The 19,973-nt window shown below is 41.5% G+C and overlaps 1 protein-coding gene across 4 annotated transcripts in view; it reads right to left on the reverse strand.

Annotated features, from left to right (window-relative positions):
- The window catches only part of LOC112248638 (transport and Golgi organization 2 homolog), a 53,759-nt gene that overhangs the window by 4,022 nt on the left and 29,764 nt on the right, over nucleotides 1-19,973 (reverse strand). For 3 of the 4 annotated variants that reach the window (XM_024417822.2, XM_024417823.2, XM_024417824.2), the window contains exons 6-7: nucleotides 3,752-3,819; nucleotides 3,391-3,541 (exon numbers count right to left, since the gene is read on the reverse strand). In XM_024417822.2, coding sequence (XP_024273590.1) covers nucleotides 3,391-3,541; nucleotides 3,752-3,819 — 219 coding nt within the window. The remainder of the gene's footprint in view (nucleotides 1-3,390; nucleotides 3,542-3,751; nucleotides 3,820-19,973) is intronic. The other variant, XM_024417825.2, reaches the window with a different exon arrangement.

Here is a 19,973-nt window from a genome sequence, read left to right on the forward strand (position 1 = left end):
CATCTTCACAGAGGAACTCTGGAGCTCTGTCAGAGTGACCATCGGGATCTTGGTCACCTCCCTGACCAAGGCCGTTCTCCCTATTTCTCAGTTTGGTTGAGCAGCCAGCTTTAGTTAGAGTCTTGGTGGTTCTAAACTTCTTCCATTTAAGCATGATGGAGGCTACTGTGTTCATGGGGACCTGCAATGCTGCTGACATTTTATGGTACCCTTCCCCAGATCTGTGCCTCGACACAATCCTGTCTCGGAGCTCTACAGACAATTCCTTTGACCACATGACCTGGTTTTTGCTATGACATGCACTGTCAACTGTGGGACCTTATATAGACAGGTGTTTGCCTTTCCAAAACATGTCCAATCAATTTAATTTACCACAGGTGGACTCCAATCAAATTGTAGAAACATCTCAAGGACAATCAATGGAAATATCATAGCAAAGGGTCTGAATTCTTATGTAAATAAGGTATGTTTTCATTTTTTTATAAATATGCTAACACTAAAAAACAGTTTTCCCTTTATTATTATTATTATTATTATGGGGTAGTGTGTAGATTGCTGAGTTTTTTTTTTTAATGAGGCTGTAACGTTACAAAATGTGGAAAAAGGGAAGGGGTCTGAATACTTTCCAAATGTACTGTACTGATAGAAAATACACTGTTCTCAAATTCTTATTCAAACCTCCTTTTGGATGGGAACCAACTGTAAAAGTATAACTCTTTAGCACAACTTTAATGTTACTAGGTGAATGGGGGGAAAAAAACTGTACACTGAATAGAAAGTTATTACTGAACTGAAAGTAACAAAAAATGGAGTTATATAATACGACAAAAGTAAGTTTCGGAAGAACATGATGTACATTCTGAAGCTGGCAAACCTGTTAGAGAGAAAGGTATGCGCCGTCTGGAGAGCAAAAGTTCACTGACTAAAAGCTTTGCAATTAAGTTGAGATAAAAGAGCAGGATTCCAGCAAAAGCAGTGTACTTATTTTTTTCAATTTCACATTCACGTAATATGTGCAGGACTATACTTTCTCCAAGTCATATTGAGTGTTCACATTTGTACCTCACGTAGCCATGTGGAATGTCCACGTGTGGTACTCGCAAACCAATAATGAGTGAGCATATTTAGACATTTAGAGGTCCTTGTTTGTTACTCTCAAATATGTTACGAGCAACAGTCATGCCTATGGTCTTATTTTGTCTAGGCAACTTAGAAACAAAATATGCTTCATAAAATGACATAAAACGTCCAGGTTTTAAACGATTAAGTTCATGATTTAGTAGTTTCAATATGCAGACCGCCTCGGCTCAGATTCAAGGTGGGTGATGTGTAACAAGCACTGTCCTTTACTCTCCGGTCTTGTGACCATTTGAGCAGAATGAACCGTGCCTCAAATATGACAGAATCAAGCCTTAAAACGTTAATTATCCTTGATTATATGTGTCAAACATGATGGGCATTTAGCCTATATTTATGTAATTAAAAGTTATTCAAGTTGGGCTACATTTCCTGGCGCCTCCCTCGTGTGAGCACACACATTGACATGTAGGCTTTTTTAATTATGTGGATAAATTCCAATGTCGGCTTCTGATCGGAATAATCGTTTGATAGTTTGATTGTGTGATTTCCTTAACTTGTCCATTTAGACAACTCAAATCTATATTCTTCTTGTCGTCTGTCATTAAGAAAAAAAACTTGTCCCGGACAAGTGGACAAGCGTTAATGTTGCGCCCTGTGCAGGTTTATGTTTTAATATACAGTACCAGTCAAAAGTTATACACCTAAGTGTTCCTCTTTATTTTGACTATTTTCTACATTGTAGAATAATAGTTATGAAATCATGTAGCAACCAAAAGAAGTGTTAAACACATCAAAATATATGTTTTATATTTTAGATTCTTCAAAGTAGCCACCCTTTACCTTGACAGCTTTGCACACTCTTGGCATTATCTCAACCAGCTTCACCTGGAATGCTTTTCCAACAGTCTTGAAGTAATTCCCACATATGCTGATCACTTGTTGAAAACAACTGATAGTCCCACTAAGCGCAAACCAGATGGGATGGCGTGTCGCTGCAGAATGCTGTGGTAGCCATGCTGGTTAAGTGTGCCTTGAATTGTAAATCACAGACAGCGTCACCAGCAAAGCACCCCCACTCCATCACACCACCACCTCCATGCTTCACGGTGGGAACCACACATGCGGAGATCATCCGTTCAACTACTCTGCGTCTCACAAAGACACGGCGGTTGGAACCAAAACTCTCATTTGGATAGATTTCCACTGGTCTAATGTCCATTGCTCGTGTTTCTTGGCCCAAGCAAATCTTTTCTTATTGGTGTCCTTTAGTAGTGGTTTCTTTGCAGCAATTCTACCATGAAGGCCTGATTCACGCAGTCTCCTCTGAACAGTTGATGTGTCTCTTACTTGAACTCTGTGAAGCATTTATTTGGGCTGGAAATTTCTGAGGCTGGTAACTAATGAACTTATCCTCTGCAGCAGAGGTAACTCTGGGTCTTCCTTTCCTGTGGCGGTCTGGTTTTTGCGACTGAAGAAACTTTAAAAGTTCTTGAAATGTTCCGTATTGACTGACCTTCATGGTCTTAAAGTAATGGACTGTCATTTCTCTTTGAAATTTGAGCTGTTCTGGTCATAATATGGACTTGGTATTTTCCCAAATAGGGCTATCTCCTCTATCCCACCCCTACCTTGTCACAACACAACTGATTGGCTCAAATGCATTAAGGAAAGAAATTCCACAAATTAACAAGGCACACCTGTTAATTGAAATTGCATTCCAGGTGACTACTTCATGAAGATGGTTGAGAGAATGCCAAGAGTGTGCAAAGCTGTCATCAAGGCAAAGGGTGGAAACTAAGCACCTAAAAAAATAAACACCTTTTTTGGGTTACTACATGATTCCATATGTGTAATTTCATAGTTGACATCTTGATTATTATTCTACAATGTAGAAAATAGTAATACAATTATATATATTTTTTTAAGTGTTCTAACTTTTGACTGGTGCTGTATATTACGCTGTGCCATATCGATGGCATTAAAATGTAAACGAAAACTAGTGTGGGGTCCGCACTGGCAGGTTGTTTATTGACATGAATCTTGTCCTGGAGGCAGAGCTGAGTGATTTCCACCAGCTGCAAAGTCAAAATTGGCTTTACATCGTTTGTGGCTGTGCCCGCAAGGGACTACCCTGTAGAGCTGCCTCCAGTACACGGGCCATCCCAATAAATGCCAACCTGCATCACACAGTGTACAAGAATGTGTCTTCATGTGAAGTGTTTTGATACAGTGCACAGGTACATTTATTGATGAAGCGTTTACAGTGTCACATTGATTTTATTATTGATACCAAGTGCGTGGTGAACTCACAGCTCCTCGTTGTTGAGGACGTTGAGAAGATCATGGACCAGGCTGTCACAAGGCAGTGTCTGGTTCACTACGCTGGTAAACAGTCTCTTCCCATGCTGCAGTTTCCTCCATGGGGTCTCCAACAGGGAGTTACTCAAACCATAGATTCCTGCTGGAGCATACACATACAGCATTGCTAGAGAATAGAAGTTGCTCCAAACGTTCATGTTATCCCCCAAAACATGCACTCACATACAGAGGTATAGTCTCATAGTCAAAACCCATCCTGCATACATAAAGGTTTATCATTCAACAGCATGGCTTGTATGGTGCAATGACATAGAACAATAGTACAAGCAATTCCACATTAAGAAAAACAGACCTGGATTTAGACGGATGGGTTCGGCGCTGCCCCTGTTTCCATAGTAACACACAGTGTCTTCTTTGGCCCTGCGTTGGACACAATGAGAGAGGGAATCAAGTTGTTGACCGATTAAAGTTGTTTAATTGTGAGGGTCATCCTAAATCAGCGGTTTCATGCCTGAACAATGCGTTGTACAGTTTGCTATTTCCTAATTAATGGAGCCGCTGCATTTGTAAAGGCAAATTGAAATGCTAAATAAAACAATGGTAAATGGCTGTAAGAAAAAAAAGTAAGAAAAAAAATAGTACTTTGATGCAAATCTTCCAGTCTTACTAGGCCTTTACACTGTTTAGCTCTCCGGTCCCTGGTACGGACTTAAAAGGAGATCCTACTTCCATTTGGCATCTCTCTGACATTATGGTCTTTTCAAATGCAGTACAGGAAACTGAATACATCACGACCAAAACAAACAAAAAAAGTGTTGAAAGTGAATTAATTGCATTGTTAGTTTCTGACAGCCATCAGTAGCATCATCAGTCAATGTGGAGACAGGTGCAACAATATCTCCTCGTCCCCTGGTGGAGAACGTCTGGCTATAATTTATCCAGACACCTAGGGCTGTGATCTGTAGAGTCAGTGGCAAGGGTCAAAAGTCTGAAAACTATCAATACTTTGATATAGGGGGGTCTCTATCCCTGAGGCAGGCTCCATCTATAGAGCTACACTCAGTGGTGTAAAGTACATAAGTAATACTTTTATGTATTTTAATTTAATTATTTTCTGGGGTACCTGTACTTTACTATTTCAAATCAAACTGTGTCACATGCGCCAAATACAAAAGGTGTAGGCCTTACCATGAAATGCTTACTTACAAGCCCTTAACCAACAATGCAGTTCAAGAAATAGACTTAAGAAAATATTTACCAAATAAATAAAAAGAAAAAAGGGGGAGTGTCAATGTAAATAGTCTGGGTACCCATTTGATTAATTGTTCAGCAGTCTTATGGCTTGGGGATAGAACCTGTTAAGGAGCCTTTTGGAGCTGTGGAACGTGCGGTAACAGGGAGAACAGTTTTTAGGGCCTTCCTCTGACACCGCCTAGTATATAGTGCTGGATGCTCGATGGTGCAGCTGTGGAACTTTTTAAGGATCTAGGGACCCATGCCAAATCTTTTCAGTCTCCTGAGGGGGAAAAGGTGTTGTCGTGCCCTCTTCACGACTGTCTTGGTGGGTTTGGACCATAGTTGGTTTGTGATGTGGACGCCAAGGAACTTGAAACTCTCGACCAGCTCCACTACAGCCCCGTCGATGATAAATGGGGGCCTGTTCGGCCCGCCTTTTCCTGTAGTCATCGATCATCTCCTTTGTCTTGATCACGTTGAGGGAGAAGTTGTTGTCCTGGCACCACACTGCCAGGTCTCTGACCTCCTTCCTATAGGCTGTCTCATCGTTGTCGGTAACCAGGCCTACCACTGTTGTGTCAGCAAACTTAATGATGGTGTTTTAGTTGTTTGGCCCCGCAGTCATGGTTGAACAGGGAATACAGGAGGGGACTAAGCACGCACCCCGAGGGGCACAAGTGTTGAGGATCAGCATGGCAAATGTATTATTGCCTACCCTTACCACCTGGGGGCGGCCCATCAGGAAGTCCAGGATCCAGTTGCAGAAGGAGGTGATCCAGTTGTAGAGGGAGATATTTAGTCCCTGGGTCCTTAGCTTAGTGATGAGCTTCATGGGCACTATGGTGTTGAACGCTGAGCTGTAGTCAATTAACAGCATTCTCACATAGGTGTTCCTTTTGTCCAGATGGAGAAGGGCGATTGAGATTGCATCATCTGTGGATCTGTTGGGGCAGTATGCAAATTGGAGTGGGTCTCGGGTATCCGGGATGATGCTGTGAGCCATGACCAGCCTTTCAAAGCACTTCATGGCTACCGAATTGAGTGCTACGAGGTGGTAATCATTTACACAGGTTACCTTCGCTTCCTTGGGGACCGAGACTATGGTGATCTGCTTGAAACACATGTAGGTTTTAAAGACTCGGTCAGGGAGAGGTTGAAAATGTCAGTGAAGACACTTGCCAGTTGGTCCACGCATGCTTCGAGTACACATCCTGGTAATCTGTCTGGCCCCTCGGCTTTGTGTATGTGGACCTGTTTTAAAGGTCTTGCGCACATCGGCTATGGAGAGCCTGATCACACAGTTGTCTGGAACAGCTGGTGCTCTCAAGCTCGCTTCAGTGTTGCTTTCCACGAAGCGAGCATACAAGGCATTTAGCTTGTCTGGTAGGCATGCATCACTGGGCAGCTCGCGGCTGGGTCTCCCTTTGTAGTCCGGAATAGTTTTCAAGCCCTGCCACAGCCGACAAGCGTCAGAGCCGGTGCAGTAGGATTCAATCTTAATCCTGTATTGACGCTTCGCTTGTTTGATGGTTCATCTGTGGGCATAGCGGGATTTCTTACAAGAGTCCGGATTAGTATCCCGCTACTTGAAAGCAGCAGCTCTAGCCTTTAGCTCGATGCGGATGTTGCCTGTAATCCATGGCTTCTGGTTGGGAAACGTATGTCGTCGATGCACCTATTGAAGATGATGATGACTGAGGTGGTATATTCCTCAATGCCATTGGAGGAATCAGAGAAAATATTCCAGTTTGTGCTAGCAAAACAGTCCTTTAGCGTAGCATCCGCATCATCTGACCACTTCCGTAGTGAGCGAGTCACTGGTACTTCCTGCTTTAGTTTTTGCTTGTAAAGCAGGAATCAGGAGGATATAATTATGGTCAGATTTGCCAAATGGAGGGCAATTGAGAACTTTGTATGATTCTCTGTGTGGCGAAAAGGTGTTCTAGAGTTTTTTCCCTCTGGTTGCACATGTGACATGCTGAAAGAAATGAGGTAAAACAGAGTTAAGTTTGCCTGCATTAAAGTCCCCGGCCACTAGGAGCGCCGCTTCTAGTTGAGTGCGGTCTTAGTGCCAGCATGGGTTTGTGGTGGTAAACGTACAACTACGAATAATACAGATAAGAACCCTTGGTAGATGGTATGTTCTACAGCTTATCCTAAGGTACTCTACCTAAGGCGAGCAATACCTCGAGACTTCTTTAACATTAGACATTGCGCACCAGCTGTTATTGACAAAGAGACACACTCTCCCACCACTCGTATTACCAGAAGTAGGTTCTCTGTCCTGCTGATGCATGAAAAATCCCGCCAGCTCTAAATTATCCGTGCCCATCCAAGAAGGCTCAAGGTCATTGGCCACAGATAAAATGTCAAATCACACTATATGTACAGTCGCTTTGATTGGACTGATCATGTCAACATCATACTTTCAAAATCTTAGCTATCAGTCATCATGAATCAAGCCGACAATCTACTGGCAAATCCGTTTCAATCCTTGTCATATGAAGATAAATAATGAAGAGACATTATAGATAAAACGTGTCGATACCCATCGGCCATAAACATTCAACAATGAGTGGTTTGGAAGGAAGAGAGCACAGCACAACAAGGAGAGTCCAAAAATGTCTTGTATGCTGCTGCATAAATGTAATATGCCAGGGAGATATGTATGCTGTAGCTAAGAAATGAATACTAAGTGTATGTTTTGTAGTAAGCGGTTCATAACCCATCTGCCTCACCCTAATAATTCGGTCCATTTACCCCTCTTAATTTCGCCAACTTTTCTGACTTGGTGGTACACGTGCATGCACGTGCACATGTAGCCTATTTTAGAGAAATGTAATCATCAAAAATTGTAAGAGCTTTCATTGTCTGCTTATATGGCCCCGTTATTTATCCTATGGTTCTGACTTGGTGTACAGGGAGAATACTGTAAGAACGGCCCATGTTCTGAATTCTGTTGCTGTACATTTCAAAAGTGCTTTACAAATAGTTATATTGACAACGTCCGTCATTGTCTTAATCTAAATGATGATTGCCTCTTATACGCTCGTCTTTCCCTTATGCCATAGTGTGTACATCTCAATTCTCAGAAGAAACCACATTTGTTTAAACAAGTCAGCCATATCAGCTATGCATCTTAAAAAGGCAGAAAATGAGGCTGAATGAACTGTTTCGCTGCCAGACAAGGCTCTGCTGATAGCCAGGTGTAGCAGTTCAAGGTGTTGGGACTGCTGTTGGGACTCTACTATTAGGGCCTACATAAAGCTGTCCCAACAGTTTGTGGGCACCGTTTGTCACCTTTAGAGTGCAATTAATGTATTGTGGCTTTGCTGGCATGCATCTTTTTTTGCCACACCAAGATTTACATGCTAAAATCGCCCCACTGACTAAATTCCTAAAGAAAATAAATCTTAATCTTAATCTTAACATTTTCCCTGACACCCAAAAGTACTCATTACATTTTGAATGCTTAGCAGGACAGGAAAATTGTCCAATTCACAAACTTATCAAGATAACATCCCTGGTCATCCCTATTGCCTCTGATCTGGCGGACTCACTAAACACAAAATTGCTTTGTTTGTAAATTATGTCTGACTGTTGAAGTGTGCCCCTGGCTATCCGTAAACTTTAAAAAAAGAAGAAGACATTCTTGCCATCTGGGCTGCTTAATAATAAGGAATTTGAAGTGATTTATACTATTGGTATATTTAGAACCAAATACTTCTGCACTTTTACTCAAATAGTATCTTACTGGGTGACTGTCACTTTTGTCATTTTCTTTTAAGGCATTCTTACTTTTACTCAAGTGACGACAATTGGGTACTTTACACCACTGGCTACACTATAGATACTAACGTATGTGGACAGCCCTTCAAAGTAGTGGATTCGGCTATTTCAGCCACACTCATTACTGACAGGTATATAAAAATCGAGAACACAAGCATGCCATAGACAAACATTGGCAGTAGAATGGCCTTACTGAAGAGCTCAGCGACTTTCAATGTGGCACTCTCGTAGGATGCCACCTTTCCAACAAGTCAGTTCGTCAAATTTCTGCCGGACAAGAGCTGCCCTGGTCATTTAAGTGCTGTTATTGTGAAGTGGAAACATCTAGGAGCAACAACGGCTCAGACGCGAAGTGGTAAGCCACACAAGCTCACAGAACAGGATCCCAGAGTGCTGAAGCATGTAAAAATCGTCTGTCCTCGGTTGCAACACTCACTACGGAGTTCGAAACTGACTCTGGAAGCAACGTTAGCACAAGAAAGGTTGGTCGGGAGCTTGATGAAATGGGTTTCCATGGCTGAGCAGCCGCACACAAGCCTAAGATCATCATGCGCAATGCCTAGCGTCGGCTGGAGTGGTATGAAGCTCGCTGCCATTGGACTCTGGAGCTGTGGAAACGCATTCTCTGGAATGATGAATCACGTTTCACCATCTGGCAGTCGAATGGACAAATCTGGGTTTGCTGGATGCCACGAGAACACTACCTGCCCCCAATGCATCGTACCAACTGTAAATAATAAATAAATGGTCTGGGGCTGTTTATGGTCTGTGGTAGGCCCTTTACTTCCAGTGACAGGAAATGTTAATGCTACAGCATACAATGACATTCTAGACGATTCTGTGCTTCGAACTTCGTGGCAACAGTTTGGGGAAGGCCCTTTCCTGTTTCAGCATGACAATGTCCCAGTACACAAAACGAGGTCCATACAGAAATGGTTTGTCGAGATCGGTGTGGAAGAACTTGACTGGCCTGTACAGAGCCATGACCTCAACCCCCATCGAACCCCTTTGGGAATTAGAATGCTGACTGTGAGCCAGGCCTAATCGCCCAACATCAGTGCCCGGTCACACTAATGCTCTTGTGGCTGAATGGAAGCAAGTCTCCGCAGCAATGTTCCAACATCTAGTGGAAAGCCCTACCAGAAGCGTGGATGCTGTTATAGCAGCAAAGGGGGGAAAGACCAACTCCATATTAATGCCCATGATTTTGGAATGAGATGAGCAAGTGTCCTTATACTTTTGGTCATGTAGTGTATAAGAGGAGAGAAGGTTACTTTCCTGTCATGAGATCGAGACTCGTTTGATAATAACATCTGCAAATAGCCGCGGACACAGGGACTGACAGAATCAATTGTGTGTGACATAAGGGGTTCCGCTGTCCGCTAAATGTTTATCTCTTACAATTAATTACAAGCCAATTTGCCTGTCTGCTGTCCGAGATAGTACATTTGTTTATGCCACAGTAAGCAATTAAGCTGGGAAAAGAGTAGGCAAAGGTTCTGTTGGTGTTACCGTTTCTCATACATGTAAATGTCCTTGGGCAGAGGAATTTAAGTAGGCCAGTGTGTCAGTAAAAACACTGTGGGAAAATGACAATATGAATGCAATTTCATTAACATTACACCAAAACAAACCAAAGAATATCAAAACCCCATGGCTTGATGGCATACCAGTAGAGGTATATCAAGCCTTTTTTTACATATATATACCCGAAGCTCCATTGCTACCTTGTTTTACCTACTCCTATAGAAATGGTAGTCTGTCAGGTACTCAGCAGGAAGGTCTGATATCACTATTATTAAAACAAGACCCAGATGGCAAAAAAAAGATCCAGTCTAAAAAACTGAAGGCCTCTTACACTTCAATGTTGAGATGCAAAATGCATAGCAAAAAAATGCATAGAATTAAAAAAGATTTTACCAGCTATTGTTCATCCTGATCAGACAGGTTTTTACATGAACGATACATTGGACATAATTTACGACAACTAATAGAAATAATAGTACACCATGAAACATCTAAGAAGCAAAGTCTTGTATTTATAGCGGATTTTGAAAAGGCCTTTGATAAAGTAAGACTGGATTTTATTTATAAATACCAGGATTTTTTCAATTTCGGTGATACTAATAAAATGGGTAAAGGTAACATAACAACCCCAGGTGTAAAATAGTAAATAGTGGCTACTTCTCAGAGAGTTTTGGATTGTCAAGAGGAGTTCAAGGATGTCCGCTTTCACCATATCTTTCGTTATAGCCATCGAAATGCTAGCTATTAAAATCAGATCAAATAACATGAGGATTAGAAATCCAAGGCTTAAAAAAAAGAAAAAAGGTGTCCATGTATGCGGATGACTCAAGTTTTATATTAAGTCTGCAAACTAGACCACTGCAATGTTTAATTGAAGATCTAGATAACTTTTCTGGACAAAAACCTAATTATGATTAGTTTAGAATATTACATATTGATCTTTAAAAAATACAACTTTTACATTACCCTCTAGTCTACCTATAAAATGGTCTGACGGTGAAGTTGACATACTTGGTATTCATATCACAAAATATATAAATCAGCTCTCCTAATTTTTTTTTTAGCTTTATGTGGGACACTAAACCAGAAGAAAATAGAGTGCCTATCTATATAATGCATTGGGTGGGTTGAGATTATTAAATATAAAAAACATTAACCTCTAAAAGCTTCACTTATTAAAAAGTTTTTACTTGAACCTTAAATGGTTCTCAAGTAGATTAAGAAAAGCTCATCCATTGTTTAAAAATTGCCTTTTTGCCTTTTGTGCAGATTGCCATGTCTCATTTTCGATTAATTGAAAATGATGCTTCTTTGAAAATTGCATTGCAGAGCTGGCTACAATTTCAATTCCATCCCCCTGAAAAGATAGAACAAATATTACAACAAATATTAAGGCTGAACTCAAATGTGCTGGTTGAAAAAATACCTGTATTTATGGGTATTTTGTTTGTAAATCATATTGTATATTGGAATGGTAGAGTTGTCTCTCATTGAGTTATCAGAATTGTACAGGAAGGTCCGCTCAATCCAAAGAATTGATTACAGCATTACCCCAAAAATGGAGGAGGTGGCAGGGAACTAGTCTGTCTGTCCAATATAAAGTTGGAGGTGGAATAAAAATAGCATAAATAGGAAAGTATACCAGGTTCATTTGAGGACCAGGAGGATATTGACAGCTGTGCCATACAGATTGCAAAATAGTTGGAAAGAGATTTTTGATGTACTGTATGAGTTGATACAGTTGAAGTTGGAGGTAAACATACACTTATATTGGAGTCATTAAAATTCGTTTTTAAACCACTCCACAAATGTCTTGTTAACCAACTATAGTTTTGGCAAGTCAGGTAGGACATCTACTTTGCGCATGACAAGTAATTTTTCCAAAAATTGTTTACAGACAGATTATTTCACTGTATCACAATTCCAGTGGGTCAGAAGTTTACATACACTAAGTTGACTGTGCCTTTAAACAGCTTGGAAAATTCCAGAAAATTATGTCATGGCTTTAGAAGCATCTGATATGCTAATTGACATAATTTGAGTCTTTTGGAGGTGTACCTGTGGATGTATTTCAAGGCCTACCTTCAAACTTAATGCCTCTTTGCTTGACATCATGGAAAAAATCAAAAGAAATCAGCCAAGACCTCAGAAAAAATAAAATGTTGACCTCCACTAGTCTGGTTCATCCTTGGGAGCAATTTCCAAATGCCTGAAGGTACCATGTTCATCTGTACAAACAATAGTACGCAAGTATAAACACCATGTGACCACGCAGCCATCATACAGCTCAGGAAGGAGATGCATTCTGTCTCCTAGAGATGAACGTACTTTGGTGCGAAAAGTGAAAATCAATCCCAGAACACCAGCAAAGGACCTTGTGAAGATGCTGAAGGAAACAGGTACTAAAGTATCTATATCCACAATAAAACAAGTCCTAAATCGACATAACCTGAAAGGCCGCTCAGCAAGGAAGAAGCCACTGCTCCAAAACCGGCATAAAAAAGCCAGACTATGGTTTGTAACTGCACATGGGGACAAAGATCATACTGAGAAATTTGATCCCTAATGTCCTTACACAGCTCTCATTGTGGAGAGGTTGGAATCTGTTTGATTGAGTGTGTGGATGGTGTCTTTTATACAGGTAACGAGTTCAAACAGGTGCAGTTAATACAGATAATGAGTGGAGAACAGGAGGGCTTCTTAAAGAAAAACTAACAGGTCTGTGAGAGCTGGAATTCTTACTGGTTGGTAGGTGATCAAATACTTATGTCATGCAATAAAATGCAAATTAATTACTTTTAAAAAATCATACAATGTGATTTTCTGGATTTTTGTTTTAGATTCCGTCTCTCAGTTGAAGTGTACCTATGATAAAAATTACAGACCTCTACATGCTTTGTAAGTATGAAAACCTGCAAAATCGGCAGTGTATCAAATACTTGTTCTCCCCACTGTACATTGACACAGGTAAATAGTGCCATACATGCACTCAAACATATTCTGTTGGCCTTGCTGTTATGATTTTTGTTGTCCTTGACGTCTTTGTTGTTTTCTTTTTTCCTTTCTTAATTTGGTGGTTGGTTGTGCATTGTGTGTGTGTGTGTGTGGGGGGGGCAGTTCTCAGATGGTTGAGGGGAGCTCTTTGGGAACTGTGGGGGGGTTATCTTGCAGGGCTGGCGTTTGAGAGCTTGGGCCGGAAGCTGATGGATCGCTGGTTCGGGTACCTGTTTTTGACCTTGTGGGAGAGCCGTCAACGTGCCCTTGAGCAAGGCGTTGACCCTGGTTGCTTCTGTGTGTCACTCTGGATGGGAGTCTGTTAGATGACTAATGTGATGTAGTTGTTGAGCGGCTTCACTGCAAGTATATTGCATGCTTTAAACATTCAATAAAAAAATAATAATATCAATGTCTCGATGATTAAAGCCAATCAATATATTAAACTTTCTGCAACGTAACTGCTGGTAACTATAGTAATGACATAAACCACCATCTTTTTGCTTTTGTTCATGTCAATGCCTTGTAGCTTCCTTCCATGGGTACAATATTTTCAGCTTCACTGCCTTAAGTTGACTCTGGTTTGATGTCCCGCTCCTAAATTGTATGTAAAACTGCAACCCTGCAGAAAGTTGGCCAGATGGTGCTATGGGCTCATTGGGCTGGGAAGAGATGGAGCTATGTAGATTACTCTCAGTGCCAACCCAGACAAAGATTTGGGCTGAGATGAGGAGCCACAGGAGTTGGCTGCTAGCAATGGACAGCGTTAACTACCAACAGGAAGAGAAAGTTCTGTGAAGCTTTAGAAACAGCACTTTGAAGATCTAGCTGCCAGAATGATAATCACTATATGCAGCAGGATAGTAGATGTTTATAAATGAAATGCAGTCTATTATTCTGAAGCTTTTAAGCAGTGCCTTATTTTGCTCCTTGCTGCTGTGCTGAGCGGCCTCAGGTTTGTTGATATTGGGCTGATGAACATTGAGAAACATCAGTGGGATTGGGAGGTATCGTTGCGAGTCCGAGGGTAAACAACAATTTCTCTGTGGTAGTTTTGCATTTCACTATCAGCTAGATGCCCAAGTTGAGCAACAAAGTTAAAACGACTTATTAGACAGCAGCTCTAATCCCAACAGAAAGACCACCCATAACAACATTTGACCATCACGTCAAAAAGTTCCTCTGTGAACAAAGAAAAGCCTGTCAACTTCAGCTGAGCAGAAAGGGACAGGGTCTTTAAAACAATGGAAATGTCTCAGGTCAACTCAAATAGCAAGTATAAAAGTCAACATTCTCAATTTAATTACGTCTTGGTAAATTAGACAGTAGCAGGTGAACAGTGAACGGATGCAGAGCAGATTTCTTTGAATACTGCCAATTTCCAAATATAACCCCAAACAAACATTTTCAGAGGCAAAATTAACTATTACTACTTTTGTAAGACATCTGACTTTACTCATGGGCACTGAAGTGCCATTCAATGCTCTAGACCAGGTATTCCCAAACTAGGGTACACGGACACATTTTCAGACAGTACATTTATATTTTCCAACGGGGCTATACATTTGGGTGAGTTTTTTTTTCCTCGCCTGGAGTAGCCTCGCTTCACTGCCAAAAATAAAATGAATCCATCTAGTGTTAAGCGAAATAACACCACAAAGTCAAATAATTAACATCCAATCACATTAACCGTTACTCTCTCGAGGGAAACCTTCACTCTTGCGCAGACATTTTGAAACTAAACATGATAATTTTAATAATAAGCCACAGGACTTTGAGCGAGAATAAAGACTACTTTTGAGTAGTAAGACATGTATAAAAGCTACAGATACCATTAATAAGAAGGGGCTAGAAACATCTTTTATGGTGAGCTACCGAGTGGCTAGGACAGGCAAGCCCCATACTATTGTGGAGGATTAATTATTCCTGCTGTCGCGGATATGGCTGGGACTATGCAGGGAGAAAAGGCCAAAAAAAACTATACCAGACAATGCCTCCATCAAACAACACTGTTTCACAACGCATCAGTGACATGGCAGGAGATGTTTTGAAACAATTACTGCTTCACATACAAGCCAGTGAATTCTATGCGTTACAGCTGGATGAGTCAACAGACGTGGCAGGCCTGCCACAGCTCCTGGTATATGTCCGTTACGTTTATGGGGGGGTAAATTAAAGAAGATATCCTCTTCTGAAAACCAGGACAACATGAGAGGATATTTTTAAAGTACTGGACAGCTTTGTGACATGAAATGGACTTTGGTGGTCAAGATGTGTTGGTATCTGTACTGATGGCGCAAAAGTCATAACAGGGAGACATAATGGAGTTGTAACACGTGTGCAAGCAGTTGCTCTTGACGCCACTTGGGTACACTGTAGCATCCACCGAGAGGCTCTTGCTGCCAAGGGAATGCCTGACAGCTTGAAATACGTTTTGGACACTACAGTGAAAATGGTTCACCTTGTTAAAACAAGGCCCCTGAACTCTCATGTATTTTCTGCACTATGCAATGATATAGGCAGCGACCATGTAATGCGTTTGCAACATACATGAGTGCGCTGGTTGACAAGTTATTTTTAATTGAGAGACAAGCTTAAAGTTTTCTTTACTGACCATAATTTTCACTTGTCTGACCGCTTGCATGATGACGAGTTTCTCACACAACTGGCCTGTTTTTTCTCGCATGAATGATCTGAATCTAGGATTACAGGGAATCTCTACAACTATATTCAATGTACGGGACAAAATTGAGGCTATGATTAAGTAGTTGGAGCTCTTCTCTGTCTGCATGAACAAGGACAACCCACAGCTCTTTCCATCATTGTATGATTTGTGTGCAAATGAACTCAAGCTTACGGACAATGTCAAATGTGATATAGCGAAGCACCTGAGTGAGCTGGGTGCGCAATTACTTTCCCGAAACAGATGACACAAACAACTGGATTCGTTATCCCTTTCATGCCCTGCCTCCAGTCCACTTACTGATAGCTGAACAAGAGAGCCTCATCAAAATTGTAACAAGCGGTTCTGTGAAAATTGAATTTAAATCAGAAGCCACTGCCAGATTTCTGGATTGGGCTGCGCTCAGAGTATCCTTCCATGACAAATTGCACTGTTAAGACACTGATGCCCTTTGCAACCACGTACCTATGTGAGAGTGGATTCTCTGCCCTCACTAGCATGAAAACTAAATACAGCCAATGACTGTGTGGATAATTATTTAAGACGGAGACTCTCTCCAATACAACCCAACATTGCAGAGTTATGTGCATCCTTTCAAGCACACCCTTCTCATTAACCTGTGGTGAGTTATTCACAATTTTTGACAAACAAATAAGGTTTTATATGTAAGATGGTAAAATAAAGAGCAAAAATATTATATTATTATTTGTGCTCTGGTCCTATAAGAGCTCTTTGTCACTTCCTATGAGCCAGGTTGTGACAAAAACTCACACTCATTCTTATGTTTAATAAATGTATCGTATAGTGGGTGTGTGTGGCAGGCTTACAATGATGGCAAAAAACAACATTTGAGAGTGCTCTGACCCTGGTGCTAAGAGGGGGTACGCAGCTGGAGGTTGAATGTTTGAAGGGGTACGGGACAATAAAATGTTTGGGAACCACTGAGCTAGACAGAGAGATCAGCCCAGGGACTAAAGGCCTACTGCTACAACTGCCTGTTCTGGTTGTAATTGTTGTTGTTGTAGCAGCTGGGTTAAGCATACTGGTTTTGGGGGGAGAGAAAGAGAATATGCATTACTGTTACTCATCAAAATGAAATAAACCATACGCCACAGAAACCAGTTGAGGAATGCTGCTCCGATCTACTGCTGCTTCCCTTTAAAAAAAAGGAAAAACAAAAGCCTGACAAAAGCTACACCACATTTGCAGACCACGCAAACAGCCCACTTTCTAAAAAGTGGGTGAGAATGTATACTTTAAACATAGAAGTTCTGCTGGGTATCAGGAAGGCTCAATGAGGCTGGATGTTTTTGAGATGACAGTTGACAGATTAAACAGAATCTTCTACCGCTACACAGACTTGAATGAATAAATATGGACACAAGATTGGATCAAAGTCGAAAGAAGCACAGCAAAAGTAAGATGGCTTGGTGTATGACAACACCGAGTGCTGCTTGGCTGCCATTGATAACATACAATTGAGGGTATTTGCGATTAAAATTGAGAGATGATTGATTTGAACACCTTCCTAATATTGAGTTACATCCCTTATGCCCTCAGAACAGCCTCAATTTGTCGTTGCATGGAATGCTGGCCAAAGTGGACTTCAATAATTCCCACAGTTGTGTCCAGTTGGCTGATGTCCTTTGGGTGGCGAACCATTCTTGATACACACTGGAAACTGTTGAGCATGAGATACCCAGCAGCATTGCAGCTCTTGACATGCTCATACCGGTGTGCCTGGCATCTACTACCATACCCCATTCAAAAGTCAAAAATATTTCGTCTTGCCCATTCACCCACTGAATGGCACATATACACAATCCATGTCTCAATTGTCAAAAATGTCTCAAGTCTTCAAAAACATTAATTAACCCGTCTTCCACTTAATCTACACTGATTGAAGTGGATTTAACAAGTGACATCAGTAAGAGATCATAGCTTCACCTGGTCAGTCGATGTCATGGAAAGAGCAGGTGTTCCTATTGTTTTGTACACTCCGTGCACATCATTAGCTCCGACCAAGGCAAGGCTCAGTCAGAGGGGAAACGTATGCATGCAAATTTGTCAACTGGATTGAAAGTATTCAAACCCATCGAAAGAGCTATGGATTATTAATAAAAGCAATACTGGTTTAATTAACAAGCAACGTAATTAAGGGAAGGCATAAGATAAATCATGCCAAACTTGAAGTCGAGAAATTTAGAGTTCTATTTAGTTGGATGAGTAACATACAAATTATACACTTTTTCTATTACTGCATCCTCAATGACGTACACAGTAGGAACGACACAATTACCGTATAACCGACAGTTATGGGTGAAGATCTTTTTCATGACCAACAGTTTTTTTTGGGGGGGGGGCGACGGCGACGACAAACATCTGACTGAAAACGGGATGGCCGAGGCATTTCCGTGGTTGAGTCCTTTGCGAAACCATGGAGTCTTACAACGTGATGAAACTTACAAGGTGTAGTAGCAAACAATGAATAAAATGGGCTTGGAACCCCTAACCCTGGCAATTTGACTGGTAAACTCATGGGTACACTCACAATGGCTGCCTGGTATTGTGGACTAATTAGACAAATAAAAGTAGTACTTTCCAATGCGTGAGCTAAAAGAGGCGTGCTGTGAGAAGAGTGTCAAATGCGTGTGTTCTGAAGACCAATGCTTGAGCGTTTGCAGCTCTGCTTTCAGTCGTAACATTACTCCCGCCAGTCACAACCCATATTGATGGGTACATTTCCTGGTTTGCTCACAACGGCCACCAGTTCACCCATTATGCCATCATTGACTCGACTGGGAACGCCAGTTCTACATGCAGTCAGGAGCGAAGAAAAGGTGAAAATGTTCTAAAACATTCATTAAAAAAAGTGCTTTTTGAACAGTTATTACAGAGACTAAGGTCATTTGGCAGGCCAATTACAGTCATCCAAAAGTCTGTGACCATCACAGCGCTAATATACAGTAACGGACAAAATAAAGTAAAACACCAACATAGTGTCTTAATAGGGCGTGTGATATAAAATGACATATTTACCTCATTTGTTTGATATTAATACTTAAACCCCCTGTGCTCCTTTGAGACCCCTCTTTCAAAGTCACAGATCTCTTCTTCTTGCCATGGCGGCTGAAGTAATGGGCCACTGGGCATTTTTATACATGGTCAGAATTTCCTCACCGATTTGTTTCACCACGTCACTATTTGTATCCCTCATTTGCTCAAGTGTTTGTTTTATTTTGGCAGTTGCCTGTACATTATACAACAGGAAGGAATACAGAGGATGTTTAAAATGGCCTCCACACATCTTGTCCCACATCACCATCATATCATAAATCATCACGTTGGTTAAGGATGGAATGACAAATCCACTAATTGTAATATAGGGCCTCCTCTGTATCCACGAGACAAGACGTAATTATCGATTCGGAAACAGAGCAGCCGCAGACAGCATTTCCTCTGGGTTATCTCTAACGAACACGCATGACTGTTGTTTCACTGTGCAGAGAGGGAAAACTAATAGCTCTATAATGAGCCTGTTTATACAAAAAAAAAGGTCTACAACCAAATACATTACAGTCACAGCAGCTGCCATCCAATGTCTGTTTTTATTATGCCGTTGCGTACCGCAGGGTCCTATCTGTCAGCATCCATACATCTTGTAGTGAGTCGACAGGGAGCCCCATGGGTCCAGGCAGACAGAGAGGGATGGAGTGATTTCAGAACCAGATGATTGGCCAGGCCAGAGCATACATCAAAGAAACACATATTACTTGTTGCTCTCTCTCAGCTGACATCTCACGGTGTGTGTGTGTGTGTGTGTGTGTGTGTGTGTGTGTACACACATTTCTGGTGGCAGTGAGGTCTCCTTTCGTTAAGTCTCTTGCCGCAGGGGTGGCAGCAGCAGGAGCCATACAACACGTACATAATTCCAGGTCTTAATGAGGCCATTCGCATTCCTGAAAGGCTCTGCTGTTAACACACAACAGAACACAACCCACGGAGATCTCTACCTGCTATAATACACACAATGTAGAGAGAGGGGAGAGAAGCTTGTAGGTGGGGAGAAAGCACAGTACCTGGAAACAACGGAAGAGGAGGAGGATTAAAACAAGAGATCTGCTCACACACTGTGCCGTTCCTGCTCTAGGCCACATCAGCAGGATATATTGATCAGGACCCCTCGATCCACAGGGAAAACCCTGCTTCCCCTGGCAGCAAGTGGGAAAAGTTGTTCATGAACCGCCTGACTTCCAAAATGAGACCTGCAACCCTGTTGCCATGCCGATGGCATGTCTATCGAGCCCCCTTCATGACAGCGGTCTTAGTTTCAGAGGGACGCACT

The sequence above is a fragment of the Oncorhynchus tshawytscha genome, linkage group LG04 (genome assembly GCF_018296145.1).
Source record: "Oncorhynchus tshawytscha isolate Ot180627B linkage group LG04, Otsh_v2.0, whole genome shotgun sequence".
Classification (NCBI taxonomy): domain Eukaryota; kingdom Metazoa; phylum Chordata; class Actinopteri; order Salmoniformes; family Salmonidae; genus Oncorhynchus; species Oncorhynchus tshawytscha.